The 20,797-nt window shown below is 37.6% G+C and overlaps 1 protein-coding gene across 1 annotated transcript in view; it reads right to left on the reverse strand.

Moving 5' to 3' along the window:
• Nucleotides 1-13,312: 13,312 nt before the first annotated feature.
• Nucleotides 13,313-20,797, reverse strand: part of LOC122808760 — a 1,224,833-nt gene continuing 1,217,348 nt past the window's right edge. Inside the window, exon 15 of the mRNA XM_044079786.1 lies at nucleotides 13,313-14,736. Coding sequence (XP_043935721.1) covers nucleotides 14,720-14,736 — 17 coding nt within the window. The 3' untranslated portion in view covers nucleotides 13,313-14,719. The remainder of the gene's footprint in view (nucleotides 14,737-20,797) is intronic.

Genomic DNA, 20,797 nt, shown 5'->3' on the forward strand with positions numbered 1-20,797 from the left:
TTCCCATATTAACCAGTTTAAGCACGACCTAGACCAGTGGATGGGGAATAGGAAATTAGATCCAGGCCTGGCACCTATGTCCCTTATGGACAGAGGTAGCTTATAAATGTCTGGCTGTCAATGTCCTGTTTGGAAACAAGACCTTATTATTCTTTCAGGAAAACTTGGCTAGGCTTAGAAAGCCCCCAGGTTGTTAGCCTAGTAACAGTCTATGAGTAAATAATCCACTCCATCTAATTTCACTTGTGTTCTTAATAATCGTGTTATAGCCTATTATCCCATAATTAAATTTAGTGGACTTCTTAATGGATTTGATACTAATATTTATATTGAATTTTAGGGAATTATGATCAGATATACCTAATGGCATGTCCATGGTAACGTTAGAAATTAATCTGTCATCATTTGTTATGATCATATCTAATATCTTAACCTTGTTTTTATTAGATTTGATCATTTGAAGCATATTTCCAAAACCTGTTAGAATACAGTAGGTATTACTAGAAGTCATTGTTTTCCGTTAGATATCCAGAAAATTAAAATCCCCCCAAAAGGATGATTTTATTACCAGGCACAGTGGTACAACTGATAGCATTGCCACCTCACTGCAAGAGGCTCTCTGGTTCGATTCATGGCTGGGGTGCCTTCTGTGTGGAGTCTGCATGTGCTCCTTGCACGTGCTGTTGTTTGCTCCCACATTCCAGTGCCATGCAGTAGGAGGACTGGACACTAAATTGGCTATAGGTGTGAGTGTGTGTGTGAGCATGTGGAAGTACAGCCACTTCAGGGCTAGCCACCTAACTGTCTGAAGCCTGACACTAGGTAATTGTCACTGCTGAAGTGACACCCTGACCCCATGTACAAAAAATGGGAAAAGGGCTTGTGGATGAATGGGTGGAAATGTGGTTTAAATTGTGTCTTAACATTTCTGCACTTGGATTTTCCTTAACTCCTTTTGTAAGACTGTCTTAGCTCATTGTTCCCTCTGTTTGAGTCTCATGATTAAGTGGCAATTTGGTTACATAACTGATGCTTTAAGTGAAAGTTACCCTTTTCTTGCAGCATTTACATATTTAATTGTTAACCCTTGTTCAGAGGCTCAATATAGACAGATAACTGGATTGTAAATTCACAGCTTCATAGAACATGAAGACAGAAATATAGCACCTGGCCCATATAATTTAACAGATAGGTTTGCCCTTTTTAAAGTATACCCTCATTTCCTCAGACATTTCCTTTATAAATCCATTTCACCCTATCACTGCACTCTTTGTAAATTGTATTCTGCAAAGTATCCCTTTCCAGTATCCAGTCATTTCAGTCTTTTTCACTCAGTACCTTTGCTCGCCTTATGTTTGTTACCCTTCTCCAAATCAACTTCATATTACTTCTCTCTATAGATAGATGTGGCCCTCTGAACTGGGTGACAGAAAGTTAAAAACAGTGTCAAAATGATGTGCACTGTATAAGAGTGTCATCTTTGCTTTCTTTGTGGTAACTCTTCTTAAGTCTCCAAGCTCCTAGCCTTTTAAATCACAATAGCAGACAATTTCTCTACATACCATCACCATCTGTGTATGCAGCTTTTAATATACTGGTGGTCCAGTAAGACCATTTCTGACTAATTTCCTTGAGATGATTACACTCCTCTTGCATACTTGTTTAAATGAGGAATATAAATGGACTCCGTAGGTACATTACAAACACATAACTGGTAAAATGCACAGTTTGGGAGCCTAATCTTTATAAAGCTTAAAAAAACATTAGAGGGGATATCAAAATGTTTAAGGTGTTCACAGCAGAAGACCAAAAGCAGAAAAAGCGACCACAGTAAAAAGAATGAAGAGAGAGATGCAATGAATACGTAAAGACGTATTTCTTCACTGGCACTGAAGTGTTTAGGTAAGTTGGTGCACATGACAGTTGAAACGACTCAAGGCAATTCTACCATTTATGTAAAGGTTATGAGTCTTTAATGAACGTCATTGCATTTTTGTATTTGGTTCCGTCTGTCTTCACTTGAATGCTTAAAACATGCAAGTCACTTATCCAGACAGCCTTCCTGAGTTGCATGAGAAAAGAAGTACTTCATCTGGTGGGTCATGTGCCTAACAAATAGTTAATAAAGATAAATGCATTTGTAAAAGGCCTGTTTAGGCTTAAGAAATGTTTAGAGAGGAGTGGAAAACAAAGCATTTTCTGTGTTTAAAGAGATTAGAAGAGGAATTTGGAGAGGTTATCATGAGGTGTACATGGTGTGTACACCTCCTGGTAACTTCCTGATTTAGAGACAGCCCTACCACGGTGCTCTGGCATAATGTTGTGTAGCACCGTGGTGGTGTGTCTCTGTGGCTGTGCTAAATGCTAATGAGGCATTCTAAGGGAGAGATCTATGCTGTCACTCCCAGAAATGCCTGCAGAAGGGCATTTATGCAGCATAGCAATTCAGAGGAACACTTGGCTGAGTAAAGTAATTCATTCACGTGTATTAATGAACATCCCAAAAGCTTATGCTAACACATCTTGTTGGAGGGAAGTTACAGGGCAGCTAGTGTTCAGGGTGTGTGTGTGTGTGTGTGTGTGTGTGTGTGTGTGTGTGTGTGTGTGTGTGTGTGTGTGTGTGTGTGTGTGTATATGTGTGGGTGGTACATTCAAATGTCTATCAGTCTGCCAGGTCACAATAGGGGATTAGTTAGGAGGTAGGGTGGATTTGTGTGTGTGTATAGGTGAATGGGTCAGTGTGTCCATGACTGTGACTAGGTGGGGGGCTTGGTGTATATGTGTTTGTATATGCAGGGGGACATGTTCATAGACTAGAGCAAACAATGCAACATTGTTGGGGCACACTAGACACCAGGAATATATGGTGTCTTAAACATGTTTGCAAAAGGACATAAGAAGATAAAGTTTTGCAACATGAAAGACATGGGGTGGGGGTGAGGAGATACTAGACACCAGGGATATCCTATATAGTGTGCCTTAAAGACACTATAAAACATTCAAACCCTGCATGCTTGTCAGTTACACAGATGGAATTATGCCAAGGATAATGTAAGATACTATCTTTCACTTAATATGAAGGTGGGAAAAGACTTTGAACCCCACACCCTTGACACGGGAAAAAGCAGCATTAATCCACTTTGCTAAATCATCAATTAGTGAACAACGTTTTTTTTTTTCACATAAGAAGAAGTGTGACACTCTAATGTTTGGCATTATCCAATGGCTACAATAGTTCATCAGTTACAAGGTAGAGGGCAGCTATAAGAGGTAACAGCAGGACCGTCCTGTAAAGCTGGACAGTTGAGAGGGTTATGTCCATGGGGGAGGGGGGTCTTCAGGAGAAAGTTGAGAGGAATACTAGAGAACACGAAAGTATTTTTGAAATGTGACTCAGAGTCGCTTAAAAAATTAAAAGAGGAACAGGTCTAGCACAAGAGTGCAGCTTCTGCACAATAAGTGTGAAGCTGTAATGTCTGTCATTGCTGACTGATTGTAATCATCTGTATTGTATGAGGGAAGAGGAAAACAAAAGAGGCAACGCTGGAAATCTGTGAACTCAAGGATAGGAATGAAGTGTGTGTGTGTGTGTGTGTGTGTGTTGGAGGGATACATTAGGTGGTTGCCTATGCTTCCATAATGCATGGACTGCCATTGTAAACTACCACAAAAGTATAAACCAGCTCTAGTGGTAGTTATCAGCAATTCAGAGACATGCACATTACCCAATGACAAAGTCTTTTTTCATTGCAGGTAATGTGTGTCTGAATGAAACATTCCCATATTGTGTAAACAGCCCCTTTTGCTGCTACTCATAGCACCAACATTGGGGTTCTTTATGAATCCCCAAGAAAGTGATCTCAAAAGTTAAATAAGAGATTAGGTTCCATTTGAAATCTTATCTGCCTACTGTTAATGTAACTAAACTGCTATAAATTAACTGAAACGTTTCCAGAAATGTTCTGTTGCATGTTGGTGTTAGCATTCTCTCCTACTAATAACCTTCTGTAGTCAGGTATATAAGCAAGTGACTCTTGTCATAGATGTGATGTACTAATTAAATGCCTATACCTTGTGACTAACACAGAGTTTACATCTGCCACAAGCTACATTTATCAGTGTAAGTAGTACCAAAGTGTGATGTGTTAACATATTTCTTTGCAAAAATGAAGAAAATACATGCAATGCCCTTAGAATATGTTTAACGCCTCATCTCTTCACCTTTGTCAACACTAAAGACATGCTCTGTCTCTTCCAAGTTCACATCAGAAGTCCTGGGCTGCATTACTGACTTGCATTTGTTCTAATAATTCATGGTTAGTGTCAAAAATATGCAGAACCATACACCATAAAATGAAAAATATCTTGAAAATATTTCTCTCTGTTTATAATTACTTCTATTTGTATATTAATATTATTGCAGTGAAGATTGTCTGTACACATTTATTCTTTGAAAACATCCAGAACAGCAAAATAATGAAACTACATCATTTTTGTATCTGTATATTTTGCCTCTTGTTTTCCCATTTATACATAATATTAAAATATATAATATTGAACAGCGGTAATTTTTAAACCTCAGTTTAATCCTAGTTTAACAAAAATCTGTTCATCTTCCTCACTCAGACAAAATTGTTTTAACTGCTGGGCACATTCTACTGTGAACTGTCATAAAAAACAACTTTTTGTTTCTTTTCAAATTGCTCTGTCCTTACATTCAAATGAATACGCAGCTATTTCTATATTGTATGTATTGTGTACACACACGTACGCTCACATCAAACGTGTGCACACACACACACACACACACAGACATATTTAAGGAAAAGAAATGCAAAGCTAAGTGCTAGTGAGTCTTCGTATAGATTTCATGGGGCATCAAGTTTTTTCTGAGAAACTGTTCCTAGAAAAATGTTGGAGTAGGTGTTCTTGTGAACTTTGACAAGCTCTTAATATTATTCAGTTAAGAATGCATTAAGGAGCTTTGCAAGATAATAGTAACAATATTATTAGACACATTACATCTCCTTTGGTTTGTTCTCTGTATAGGTAGGTACCACTCAATGTTTAATGCTAATAATGAAGTGGGGGTCTGCCAACAAATTTAATGTAGACACAGAAAAAAAAATAATGCTATATAAAGTAACATGTAATAACTTTATTTGGAAATATAAATGAGAACTTGAAAACATGCTGTGCATAAAAATAAAATGGTTCAATTGTTTTAATTCTAACCTAGTGCTAATGACAACATAGAGGGGAAAGGTTGTACCAAACAAAAGGAAAGAAATGTGTGGTACTTGGGGATAAAGCTGATCACTGCAAATGTGTCATCATTTGTTCTGATGGGAAAACTAATGAGCTCATGTATATATACACAGTGCTGATAGTTTTCATAGTCTAGCCATGTAACATATGGTACCGTCACCTTTGCCTTCATTTCATGGGTTTATTTTCAGTGCACATCTCTATGTTTCACAGTATGTCAGAGTGTCATGGAATATGCAGTTATGTATGTTTTCTCTGGTCTATTTATTTTCTTTTTGCCCAAGGATACAAAACAAATCTTCAAAGGTGCCAGATGGGTTTTGGGACTTTTTCATTCCTTTAACATTTTTGACAGTTTGAACATCATTTTGTATTTTACATTTTTCCAGAACAGAAATCTTGGAGCAAAATCTTAACATTTAAAATGCTAGAATACATATTGTTGTAGTTGTTTCCCAACTCCTTCAAACTTTGTATAAACCTGTTGTCCTTCAAACTTTGTATAAACCTGTTGTAGTTATAATATGGGAGTGAATCCAAGAAATCCTGCTGAAAGTCCTGCATTTATGTTGAGATTTTTTTTCTGATGTTGTGGAGTCAGACATTTTTATTACTGAATTGCAATACAGTTACTTTATCAAGACTGAACAGCCCAAACTGCAATTTATTTTGATGCAAAATTCCAGCAGTATAGTTTGTATGCTTATTCATTGTTATATGTGTTCAAAATGTCCATTCACTGAACATTTTCCATCTTCCTACATCCATTCAGTGTTAACAAACATCATGTGGGAACCGGAGCAAGTTTATATATGTGGATATGTGTAGAAAGGGACACACGTGTGACAAAAACCCTTTCTGTGACTGTTGTCCTGTCAGCACACATTCATCAACCACATCTGATCTGTAGTCAAAACATAAAAACTGTTTATACAGAGGTGAAGCCCCGTGCACCCCGACATGAGGATGTACTCCACACTGAGATATATATATATATATATATATATGTGTATGTATAAGCACACAACTATACATATATAGACACACACACAGAACTATACACCTCTCTCTCTACACACACACACACACATATATATGTGTGTGTGTGTGTGTGTGTGTGTGTGCACGTATGTATATATATATATATATATATATATATATATATATATATATATATATATATCTGTCCAACATATGTATTTTGTTTGGTTATGACAGAAATTCATTTCATTGCCATCAACAGCTGTGCTCCCAGCAGTCTCTGCTGCCTAATCTAAACATGTTTATGACCACACATAACCTGTAGAAGATGGTAAGTCATCATTTTGTAAAGATAAGGCTCACAACAGTGCATTGTCCCATATAAGAGGAGGAAGTATTTCCACTGTAGATTGTAAGATGGCAAGGAAGTGACCAGACAAAACAGTGTGAGAGCTACCAAAATAAAGCATCGGCACCAATGCCCTTGGAAGCTTTCAATGCTATGCTGTTAGCTGAATCAGTTCATATCTGTGAAGATGTGAGTTTGAAATACTATTGGTCTTCTGTCTTTCTGACTGTGAGGACAGAGCAACAATACGCACTGCGATGTTTTATAAGATGAAAATTGCTGTACAAAATTGGCAACATTTAACATATCCACATTGCTGCCATGTATGGAAAACAGACAAAAGTAACAAAAAAGTTGTTCTAGAAAGTGTCACATTTTAGTTAAGCTGAAATACATTATTCTGATGGATTCTGCAGTTTCTTCACTATGGAATATCTTACTGCATTTAAAACCACCTGAGCACAGATACTCATCTATTCAAGTCATTTATAAGATGTGTTAAAGAACATTGGCTCATTTCAGCAAGATACTAATCAAGTCTAAAAAAATAATTTGTTAATCATGAACAATTTCTATGCATTATCACATTAAGTATGGGACCAGTGGCATTTTTTTCTTTAAGATATAAATGTATACATTGCATTAGAGTGAAGCTTTGCTTTGCTGCTTAAAATAAGCTAATACTTCACCTTTTCAGTGATGCATCTCTGAAGTAGGATGGGTCTTCAGACTGGTAACTCTGTCTAAAAAAGCAGCATTACCTCACAAAACAACTCATTTACGTTTCTGCTATACATTTAACAAATGCTGGTATGAAAGTATTGGCCTGCATAAAACTGTACAATGTTCTCATTAACCTTATCATGAAAGGTCTAATACACGTCATCTTGTAAAAACTCAACAACTGCTAAAACAAGGCAGATACTTTTCTGAATTGTGTACTTTAAATTGGGAAGTTTAGTTAATAAGTAGCAGTTACCTATCGTCATCATATAAGGCAAACATCACTGTTAGAGAAGTACGCTGAGCAAGTCATATGGCTTAGCCTTGTCCATAGCACTGACCTGTGCTAAGTGAATACAAGCATGTTATGGAAACTACTCTGGCTAGACTGTAGATATGTTACTTTGTGTGCTAGTTTTACAGTTTATGTTGAGGTGACCACTTCAAAAACTCTAATAAAATGCAAATGGTAAGTAAAGTATTATTCATTAATGACCATGTATTGTTAGCTATGCATGTTGACTACGTTGCTGTATAGGCCCAACCACTATTAGTAACAGGTAAACACACGTCTTGCTTTTTTTTTCTCTTATTAACCTTTCACATTGTAATTCCTTTCTTCTGTATTGGGTAACACACTACAGTGAGTATATCAGCATGCTAGTACATAAGAAAAATATCACAAGGGAGGATGGCATAATGGTTAAGGTGTTTACCTGGCAAACATAAGGTGCAGGGTTTGATTCTCAAGTGGGGTAATTGGCTAGGCTTAAAATGGCCCATGAGGGGCAATTAGCCTAGTACTAACCTATGAACCTAACTCTGTAGTTTTTCTGAGCATGCTATACAACCACTGTTTTGCTAAAACCTACTCCAACCGTGGTGTTTGGATACCATTTTTGCACAATTTCCTGTGGTGTTTGCAGATTGCCAAGTAGGCTCATGGTGTATCATTTGGATTTATGCTCATTAAGATGCTGACACGTGCATCTGAAGCATGTTCACTGGGATGTTGGCACATCTGTCAAGAGTATTGTCATTGGATGTTTTCACATCTGTCAGGTGCATTCTAACTAGGATGTTTCTACATCTATTAGGATTATACTTACTACGATATTTGCATATTCTTTGGGACTATACTTACCAGAGTATCTTTACATCTTTTGGGAGTATACTTACTAGGGTATTTTCTCACTGGGGTGTTGACATACCTGCCTAGAAAATGGTCACTGGGATTTTTGCATATCTGTCTGTAATATGTTAATTAGGATGTTTATCCATCACTCTGGAGGACACAGTGGAATGAAATTTGCTTAACTGGATGCTGGCATATTATTCAGTGATATACATACTAGAATATTTGCATACCCATCTGAAGTAAACTCACTGGGATGATTGTGCAACCACTTGATACATGCCTATTTGGATACTGGCACAGTGTTCAGGATTATGTTTACTGAAATGTTTGTTCATAACTCAGGAATATGCCCACTGCTATGTTCATTTTCCATTTAAGAGTATGTTAGCTATAACCTTTGGAAGTACTCTCACTGTGTTTCTGCATCTTTTAATAATATGTTCACTGAAGTATTTGCATATCCTTTAGGATACCGACTGTGAATTTTGCTCATCCTTTGCCAGTATTTGTACATCATTTAGAAATATACTCCTTTGGGTATCTACGCATCAATTTGTACTATATTCACTGAACTCTGTTGACATCCTTTGGGAAAATATTAACTGCAGTGTTTGCACAGTTTTTTGAGAGTATGCACAGTGGAGTTTATGTACATCCTTTGTCAGTTTTCTTGCTGAAGCATTTGCATATCTTCTGGAAATATAGCAAATGGGATTAAAGCAGATAATTTGGAAGTATTTTCAGTTAGGTATTTGCACATCCTTTAGGAATATACTTACTAGAGTATTCTTTTAGGAGTCCATTTACTAGAGTATTTGCACACCCTTTGGGAATATACTTACTATAGCATTTTTACACCTTTTGGGAGTATACTTACTAGGGTATTTGCACATAGGTTCATAGGTTCATACCTAGGCTCTCTGCTGGGGGGCATTATAGCCCAGCTCGATTCTGTATAGTATGGCTTTTTTACTGATTTGATGATTTTTTTATTTTTGGCCTTTTACTGGTTTTCTGTCTAATAGTCTGACACGGGGTGACACCTGGTACAAAACCATCCAACCCCATCCACCCCACGAGATTCTTCTTGAAGATTCTTTTGAGTGAGATTCCACATGAACTGGAATTCTATTCATTCCAGAGGGGCCTCTGGGTTAGTGAGCTGTCCTCCAGCTGAACCTGTCCCTCCAGCAAGTTTATTTCTTTTCTGTGTGAGTGTGTGGCTCTAGAGTGTGTGGTTTATGAGGATTTAGGATGTCCAGGTGGAGCATGTCCATTAATTCTGGATTTGACATAGCTTTGTATGTCAGGCAGACAGATCACCTTATGTGTAGAGGGTATGGTACTGAGTAGAGCTGGAGTTTTTGCATCTGTTTGAGACCCTGGATCCTTGATCCTCTTGATGAGATACTTTTTTCTACTTTTTGGTTGTGTCGGGTGAGTAAAGGGCATATAAGGTAAGTCCATAAAGGGGCGAGATTGGGGATGAGGGATGAATGATGGGGAGACTGAAAGGCTCTTTATCTCTGATGACCTGGTTTGTGAAGTCTTTGAAGGGCTATGTAGAAGGTCTTTCTTCTCACTTTGCAATGTGGTTTTAACTTGGTAGTGTTAACAGGTCAGATTGGTGGTTCCTTAACTTTAATGTTGTTTTGCCTCTGTATTCAATGTACTATTTTTGGGTTTTTTGTGTAAGGCAGTTTGTATACATTTTTTTTATTTTTTTGTTTAAACCATTTGAATATTGACTTATGGTCAAACCATGGCCATGGCACTGTGGGTGTGTTGAAGTCAGCTTGTTTGCTGTCATATCCCTGTTGTTTGCAGTTAGGGCGCCCAAATGGTGACAGTTGCTGGTAGTTGGGAGCCAGAGTCCCCCAGTACTCTCTGTACAAGAGTGGTCCGAGTCTGACCGAATTGTGATGCCATCCGACGTCAACCCTGTGGGAGTGGTTTCACTCTGGGTTTCTCCTCTGTGGAGCCAGTGGCTGGATGCAGCATTCTAGATGTTCTGTCTTTGACATTATTGGATAGCTTATCTATGAGAAGTGGGGGGTGGGTATTGTGGAGGTATTTACAAAATGTGCCCAAGGTGATTGTGTGTCATGACCACCGCACATCCTTTTGGAGGACACATACTAAGGTATTTGCACATCCTTTGGAAGTATAATTACTAGAGTATTTTGACATCTTTTGGGAGTAGACTTGCTACAGTATTTGCACATTCGTTTTGGAGTACACTTAGGATATTTGTCATATACATACTAGGGTGTTTTCACCCAGCTTTTGTAAGCGGAAACTTTTTGTCCATGCTGATATAAGAGAAGTAATGTAGGGCATAGTCCCAAAGTCTTTTCCATGTCTGTCTGAGCATATGCACATTCCAGGCTTTAAGCAAATGTTTTTTGCCACTGAACAAGCAAACAGTACTATCTGTGTAGTACATATAAAAAGGTAGAGTGAACTGCAGGCACTGGAATTTATCAATAATGAAATAATGGCCAAGTGAATTCATTAAACATATTTGGTTACTGAACTACATACATACTGGCAATAAGGCAAAATTATTTCACTGTATGCAGGTCAGCAGAAGGAAAAATCTTATTGGAGATGTGCCACTTTAGTGTGTAAATAAAGTCAATCTGCTGTTGTTTCCTTGTGGGTGGGACATCATGAAACACTTGGTTTGTATTTTGTTTTATGGTGCCCAGAGTACTGTCCCTGTTGTGCCTTATTGTTTAATGATTTCATACTGGATAAGAGAACAGTGATATCTATGAGCCCATAATTCTGTTCTCACTGGGCAAGAAGAAGATCCCAGTAAACAGAAGGTATTCTATTGTTACTTTGCATATGCTCGGACATTGGCCAAAGGCAGAAATGTGTCAGGTGATCACTTCTATGGTATGTGATTGAGCACTCGCATGTTTGAATGCCATAGCATCGAATCCAAAAGTTCAAAATTGAAAAAGTTAAAAAAAAAAGACAGAAAACATCTTTATGCAGAGGAGCAAGCCCCTGTACCCCTTTATCCCCTACTGTTTATATATACCAACTCCAAGACTGCAGCATAGCAGAGAAATGGCAAATTCCCACTCCACTTTTGTACTGCAACCTCCGACAAACAGGGCCAGCAGACACGTTTTGACATTCCAAATATTTGACCTTAAGCCAGTAATCCAGGTGATCATACAGTTATGACAAATCCCCAGTCACCCTTAACTTTGCTTTTACTAATATAGTAGGAAATACTGTACACACTCTCCCTAGATGGTGGGCTACAGAATAAGAACTGTGCCTTTGTTGTCAGTAAAGTTGCAGGCATGCACACTAAGAAGAAAGAAAATCTCTCCCTTGTCTTGGTTATACCTTCACTTAACTGGAATGCATACCTTCCAAGAAGATGCATTACCCTAGGGTGGTCTAACTTCCATATAATCCCCAAAGATCACAGAAAGAAATTGCAGTTAATAGGTTAATGTTTTTGTAGGGCTTGACTATTAGTCTGGACAACTGAAAGAAAATGCTGCAAAAAGCAAAGGAAGTCCATTTGAAACTTAACTTTCATTCACACATGAAAAGGAAATAATGCCTTGGCTAGAGGCTTCAAGTTTACCTTTGAGCCTGAGTAACCTTGAAGACTTCTTTTTCTGAGTGGAAAATGTTGATATAAATGGAGCTATTTACTTCTGTTGTGTTTTCTTTAAGTGTTTGCTCTGAAATTACAAGTCAAAAGGTGAATTTTATGTATTTCATTATTAGTCTGGAAAGCCTAGCAATGTATTTAATATGGTGGTTCACAGAGGCTGCAGATTGTGTTCATTCTTGCTAGTGAAATCCAGTCATTTGACTATCACAAAGAAGGAAGTGATTGTGCTGTTCCTTAGGCCATGAATAGCCATTATATGGGGTAGATGACATTATTTGTCTACAAAAGCATGCAAAGTGGTCGAGTAATCAAGCTTCAAGAGCCATCATCAGAAACTTCAGAAAGCATCACCAGTGATCTTAAAGGAAAGGAAACACATGATTGAAATGCACAGGTACATAAAGGGTGAAAATAATAAGGGAAACAAACAGTTTATAATACTATGCAAATAAAGCAAAGACAAGGACATATAAATAATTTATTTTAAAAACTTATGCCAAGAAAATGAAAAATGAAGGCAGACAGCTGACTATAATAGCTGTCGTCAGGTTTGGATTTACCTGAAACATTGTCCTTGATGGTACATCAAGAGCGATAGAAGAGTCAGAAGCGTGCTTGGCCCATAACCCCAAGGTTAATGGATTGTAACCATCCTCTGCTATGTAAAGGAGAAAAAGCTTTTTTTTAAGGGGGTGGATGTGACATAATGATTAAGGTCTTCACCTCATAGGCACAAGGTACAGGGTTTAATTCTCACCATGGGTTATTGGCTAGGCTTAAAATGACCCTTCAGGGCAGTTAGTCTAGTATTCACCTTTGAACCCATGAGTGTCCTTGACTGATAAATTACAGATGACAGTTCAGTGCCCAGACAAGCTTGGATCATAAGCACAAAGGTCCAAGACTACAAAGCATCCTGGGATTCTATTCTTTCAGTCTCTGCCTGCTCGCTATCTAAAGCTGACCAAATAACTTAAACAGGACAATTTCCCAGGTCATCTCCAAATAAAGGAGCTTGTGACTAGGAAGTCTTACCTAATAACAAAATAATGCTGTTCCTTAAAGGATGTCTTATCCGAACCCAAGGATGTGTGTTGAATTGTAAGCTACTATTGCGTGGCTATAATAGTTTTAAAGAAGTGCAGTACTCAGTGTGATGGCAGATTTATTATTTTTATCATCCTATTTTATTCTCTGTTTTCAACATCTGTTGTTGACACTTAATGACAGTTCATGGTAGTTATCATAGTTGTGATGGTCAAAAATAGTGGGCTGGAAATCTAAGTAAGTCAAATGAAAACCTACATCTATAACTTTTTAATGTTTTATGATTGTCTGAAAGTCTTTTAACATTCTGAACTTTTTAAAAACAGCCAGAGAGAGGTTGTCATAGTACCACCAACTGACCAAATTATTTCTTCTCTTATTTCTGTATACATATCTGCATTTGTGTGTATGTATGTATGTGTATATGAGGAATTGCATATGTGTGTATGTTGTGTCTACATCTGTCTAGCTATATATATATTGATATAGCTATAGCTAGATGAATAAACATACTCACAAACACACACATATGCATGTTTGTATCTATTGACTTTGCGTATCCAACTATTGCTGATTAGCACAAAAATATGTCTGCCAGTGGCATGCGTACAATGTTTTCTGTTTCTGATTTAAGCTTAACATTAGGTGACCAGTGCTGTGCTGATACAAAATCATTGTGTTTAATTTACTTGTGTTTTCCAGGTTAATAGCGATGACAACAGAACTACCTTATATAAGAAAATGTAAAGCTTTTAGTAGTGTCTTTGAAGTTTGAGACATATTTCTTAACATTAACATCAGAGTGGAGTGAAATCTTTCTTGCAGAGTTTCCATAACATCGTAAACATCACAGATCAGCTCCATTGTGTATATGTATACTGAACCAGAATCCTTGTCGATTAATAATTCCCCGTCCATGGATGTCAAAATATGAAATGACACCAGCAAAGGCCTGGTACTGTTAGTATCTGTATACATTTAATAAGTAGAAATTCGCATTTCTATATGCTGTATCATCAAACCAGTCACTGCCCCTCAGGAGTTTTCCTGGAAATTATGTTTCACGGAATTCTTGAGAGAAAGAGGTTGCCTTTCGTACCATTTAGAGATGTGCACAGCTGAAGATGTTTGGAGGGATCACACAGTTTGGCCCATCTTGAATCATATATCACAAAAATTACATTCCACCACAACCGTCAGATAAAAGTTCCAGTTTGTCTCATGTTGAAACATCAGCAAAAGTTTATGAAACTTGATAACAATAAATTACCTTTTAGTAATAGCTGAAAACCCTTCCCCATTCAGATAAAATAAGCTTGATATGACATTGTATTCCCATCTTGATCTCTGCAGATCCAGCAGCAGCATTTCACAATCAAAATCGGAATGTTAGTGGAAAGCCCCCTCCCCCCTAAAGAAGTGTTTTCTGAAAGAACAGAATCACTGATAATATCCTGAACTCCACGCAAAGAAGTGTTGCTTGAAGTCACTTCATCAGACGATACTAATGCTGGCCTACAGATGCTTCGATTGCCAATATCTGTGATTAGGACTCATGTACATTTCAGCTTTCTCTCTGTTCTGTAAATTAGAAATGTATACAATCAGAACTTTAATGCACAGCAGGGTAATGTATTTTTATTACATGCACAGACATTAACAGTGAAACAAAGTCTTTGCCCATCCTGCCAAACTGCTTTGCCTCAGCTTATATCAGTTCTTACCTGTTTTGTTCTCTGAGTTTTCCTCCTAAATCTATATGTCTGTTCTATAAAATGTATAATACTGTTTATGTGCTTAATCTGAGCGCATATAGCTTGTAGCTTATTACATCTATATGTCAGTCTTTTTATGACAGATTTATTTAGTATTTGATCTCCAGGAGTTTGGACTGAGTCATTACTGTAAAACATGCTGGCAGGTTAGAATCTTTAATGGTAACTTTGTTGTTTTACTCTAATTAGTAAAGCTTTATATCATTATTAGAACTTTAGCATCTATATGGTCATGTCAGTTGCTGAATTTTGAATTGCCCTTTTATAAATGATCACACTCAGTTTGTGACATTGTATTGTTTCACTTATAGATATTAAGATTGTAACAATCACTGTTTACATCTGTTGTGTTTGCTCAGGTCATGAATAAAAAGGGTTCACAGACCAATTCATTTACCCAGTTTAAAAGTTAAATAAGTAAACAAACTATACTCATGTCAACCAAAGCACCCCCAAATCCTTGTATAAATATCATTGCAAAGCAATAGTATAAAGTACTAAAATCATCAAATATATTCCTACTGTATCGCCAATAAACTCTTCTGTAACCCTTCCATATATGCAATGATATTTGTAACCCCTCAAAAGATGAACAAAGCCCACACTAGCAACATATTTGGCTCAAACAAAAACAAGATGTCGCAAAACACTTTGCAATGATACCTTAGACTTCATTTTGATCCTTCACCGGACTTCTATTAAAGTAATGAGTGCATTGCTAATCAATTTTTAACCCTCTCACCCTTACATTGGTCAGCATTAGATAAAAGAGGAGCTTGTCCTAAGTTAGAGTCAAGCCTTTCTTTTATTGCTTTAAACTCGGCATATGAAACAAAACTCTTACAGACCACTAGAAATAAAATATGCCACTTTGTTAATCTATCACTAATCAGACAACATCAATGCACTTCTTCAAAGAAGGTCAAATAACTCTCTGTCACTACAGGAGCTACAATTCTACTATCTTGGTTTACATATAAACTGATCTACTGCAGATATTGCCTCATTTGTCTCTCTGACAAACTTCAAGTAAAATCCAACCCCTTTGATGTGCTCGACAACTTTAATAACACCACATTGCACAGCCTCATTGTAGAAAATCCATTGGAGAAAAGTCCTATAAACTGGCCCCCCTGGAACAGTATCATAGGAGTTTATCATGGCCCCAACCCACTGGAACAATCTACCTAAGGAATTTAGAGGTGAATTGAAATACAACAAATTCATGGAAAATGTAAAAATGTGCTTGCTTGACATTAACAAATATCATCATTTCAGAGATGTTGGCTAGTAATTCATTCCTTCCCACAAGTGCCTCATAATCACTGTTACAAACTTAGATTTTGTGGTAAATAATTAAAGTTTGTAAACACTGTAAATACCTCTAGTTAGACTATAATTCCTTAACTCCAATTTATAATTTAAGTACTCATATAAGGCAACCGAAATACAGGCAGACTCCTCAAAGCATAAAATGCAATGCAAATCTTTAAAGTATCACGCTGGTCACAACAAAGTAGTATAAACGAACGTTCTTTATTGGGCACAGTTAGCGCTTTCACCTCCTTGGCTTCATCAGACTGTAATCAAACCCACCACAACAGTCATTTATATATCCAACTCCCATCATTAATTGATTAATTGAAACCAATAAAAGACAATAAAAACATCATCTGCTTAGTAAGATGCAAATATAGCTTGCAGATATAACTATAACTTGAGAAACATACATTGATGTTCAAAGACAATGTGAAGCGCTTAATAAAATATCTAAAAACAAATATATAAATAAATGCTAGCTTGTCCAACAACTATAAAATCTATTTATTATGTTATTATGTGTAGCAAAAGTTTTAAAACTATTCATAGAATGGCTTATACCGACCCAGAAGCCACATTTACCCCTTGAGTTAAAACGAGCTAACAATATTGCTCAACGTCAAAATAAAATGCATGAGAGTCTAATAAAAATATCCAAATCGGCTAATATATAAAATATAACATTCCTATGACTCCTACTGTCAATATGAGCTGTACCTGAAGAACCAACACTGTTGTCTAGTGAAAAATTTTACATCAGTGCCATATACTGTCAGCTCATATCTTCACCTAACCAAAGTATCATCAAGGAGTATCATTAATTGACGCTGAACACTAATAAAGTGTATCCAAAGTATTTGCCTGCTATATGTGTCCCATTTATATCCCTGTTACCCTCAGTCTTCTTTTCTTTAGTATCGTCTGTATGTTTATCCTGTCATTTAGACCCGGTGGATGATCTGCTCTCAACCGGATAATCCATCTGAGTTCTAGTTCTAATGTGTATCCCTCCAGATCCCCTCCCCTGGGGCTGATGTGTACATGTTGGATAACAAAAAAACTGAACTTGTGCGAAGAATCATACCTTGCACAGTGTCTAGCTAAGGCATTGTGTTCCTGACCATTCCTAATGTGATATATATGTTCCCTAATGCGAAACCTGAACTCCCTATTCGTCTTACCTATGTAAAACGCATCACATGCTTCGCACTGGGCTAAATAGATGACATTGGCACTCTTGCAGTTGGTTCCTGTCATAAAGAAAAATTCTTTATGCACATGAGGAAATATGAATGTGTTACCAGTGTTGATGTAACTACACTGGTTACAATTGCCACATGGGATAGTATTGAAGCTCGTTAACCTCTTCTCCATGACTGACCTAGGCTGGAGTATCCTTTTAATATTTTCATGTTCTTATAAATGAACCTCGGTTTATCTCCCACAAGCCTCATAATCTCCTCATCTGCTTTCAGGACATCCCATCTGTCTCCTATTATTCTCCTAATATAACTAACATCCGACGAAAATATACAGGTATACTGAGTGTATCTTCCTTCACATTATTATATTCATCCACACCATTCTCCAAACCACTCATGGCTGTAGGATTTTGGCTGGAGAAGTATGGGCAGGCTCTTGTGCCCCTAAGTTCAATGGAAGCGTCAATGGCTCTCTTGATCTCATCTATCCTATAGGCCCTCTCTTGTAGCCTGTACCTCAGCCCCTCTATTTCTAACTTAAAACCCTCCTCAGATGGGTTGAGTCTAGAAGCTCTCATCGATTGACTCCTAGCCACGCTCTCAAAAACATGCCTGGGATGCATGCTATCTCTGTGTAGGAGTGTGTTCCTATAGCATTTCTTTCTATGAATGGAAGTATTCACCAATCCATTGCTCAATCTCATGATGTTAACATCCAGGAATGCAACAAACTCCCTTGATGAATTGGACGTAAAACATAAAAAATCCACTGATTCATTCATATATACTTCAAATTCTAATAACTCCCTCTCATTACCTCTCCACACCAGGAAAAGGTCATCTACAAATCTCCTGTAGAAACCAACATGCTGTCTAAACCTCTCTGATGTGAAGAGTATCTCCTTCTCCCAATAAGCCATTACAATGTTGGCGTAGCTATTGGCACAGCCAGTGCCCATAGCCACGCCATCATTTTGGATGTATATGTCCCCATCAAAAATGAAAACGTTGTTCTCCAGAACAGTCTCTAAGAATAAAGCAAGTAGCTCTACCAGTCCCTTGCTCAAGTTCGTATATTTCTGTAAATACTGCATAATCCATTGAACGCCTCTGTCATTCGGAATGACGGTAAAGAGGCTGTTCACATCAAACGTGACAAAGATGTAATCATCACCTTCATTTAACTTAGAGATATAATCATAAAACTGCAAGAGAAACTCCTTGCTATCTTTGAGAATGGATGGATTCTCATCTACCACAGGTCTTAGATAGTATTCTATATACAAGGAAAATGGTTCAGTCAACCATCCTTGTCCTGATACGATGGGTCTCATGGGAGGATTACATGTATCTTTATGTGCTTTAGGGAGACCCCTTAATGTTGGTATTAGGGGATGTTCAACCTTTAAAAATTTGTATATACCTTTGTCTATGACATCGCTTTTGAATAGATCATCTATCATGTCATACACCAATTGTACTTTCTTCATCACGTCCACTCTATTCATTCTGCTATAAGATTGTCTGTCACTAAGTAGCTGGTTCACATTCCTCTTATAATGTTCATAGTCCATCAGCACAATACATCCGCCTTTATCCGCGGATGTAATGATGATGGAATCATCATCCCGTAAGTCCTGTAACACCCATCTCTCTATTAAATTAAGGTTCCCTTTACTATGGAACCTCTTGGTGTTATTGTTATAAAAACTATAAAGATCATTTTCCACTAATCTAGTAAATGTCTCTAATACTGGATGTAACAACGGGATGTAAGTGCTTGTAGGTTTAAAAACATTAGTTATGTCCTTGGTTTTATTGCCATAATCTAACTTAAGTTGTATGTTCCTGGTAAATAATCTCATGTCAATAATGGAATCGGAAATTTCACTCCTACGGTTGGGAATAAAGCTAAGGCCTCTGTTGAGTATATTCTCCTCATCTACACTCAACTGCCTTCTTGACAGGTTAATCACTATTGATTCCTTTTCTTTTCCCATAACTTCTTCAAAGTGGGACCTTCCATGTCCGTGTCTGAGGTCTTCCGTTTTTGGCGACCTCGACTCATGGAACGTGACCGCCCCCTGAACTGAGATGTCTGTATCGGGAAAGGGGTAACAAAATTGCTGAAACTCCCCTCCCCGTCCGGTTTGGTTGTCTTGTATGCACAATGGTTCTTACTGATAGTAACAGCATCTTTCTCTATCGTATTAGGCCCAACATCTATACCTACACCTATTCTACCACTGTCAATGCTCGCAGTGGCAACACTGTGAGGTGCATTAATATGCTTCTGTTTAGTGTTAATAACTTCCGGATACAAATTGCGGTCATTGATATGATTGTTGACAACATTGTCAACCACTGTCACATCAGATACAACTTCACAGTTAACATTAGTATCATGCATCAACATTTCATTAGTCCCATTGTCCTTCATAGTGTTCCTTCGGGTTTTAAAGCCAGTCTTATTATTTACAATAAAATTATTACCAGTCCTGGGCCAGGAGAACACCTGGCCTAACTTAAAATCAGTAATATCACGTTCTATTTTATTCTTCTTTAAGTCCAGCAAACGCCGTTCATACAGCGACACATTGTCAATAAGTTTCTGTATCCCTACCATCGCTTTTGGAGAAGTATATTTAGAGACCAAAACCGCAAACTTTTTATTGACTTTTTCTCTTAAAGTATCTTCTTCAGGTTTATGGAACTATATTAAAAGCTTCATATAGTCGAAGCTAAGTTCCATATTCAATTTCTGCCACTTTAGAAGTAATTCCGGAAAAAGATTACCTGTAGTTGGCATCTTCAACACTCGGAGGCCACGAGGAATGATCCGCTTCTTCAGGCAGGCTTCTAAATGCTGCCTTTGTAGTTGTAGCCTCTTTAGCTTCATGGAATCAGCTTCTATATTCCTCAGCTCTTCCGACATCGCAATGAGCTCTGCAGCGTTATCCCCTTCGGGTCCACGCTCCCTCTCCGGTTCGTAAATAAGTAGCGGATTCTCCTCACCAGCAAGGCACTCACGGAATCTCCCTACATTGTCCTCCGACCATAACATCACTTCTGGCCTCGACGTCACTTCTGGCGTGTATGCTAATTCAATCTCGTCTCCTCCTATGAACGCCATGCCCTCAGCTTGGATAAGCGTTACCAAAAAACTAAAAACAATAATCCAAACCCAAGCTGATAAAATATCGGTTGCCCAACTCAAATAAACAGTCCAAGTACTCATATAAGGCAACCGAAATACAGGCAGACTCCTCAAAGCATAAAATGCAATGCAAATCTTTAAAGTATCACGCTGGTCACAACAAAGTAGTATAAATGAACGTTCTTTAT

The sequence above is a fragment of the Protopterus annectens genome, chromosome 1.part1 (assembly GCF_019279795.1).
Source record: "Protopterus annectens isolate FY-2018-M chromosome 1.part1, PAN1.0, whole genome shotgun sequence".
Classification (NCBI taxonomy): domain Eukaryota; kingdom Metazoa; phylum Chordata; order Ceratodontiformes; family Protopteridae; genus Protopterus; species Protopterus annectens.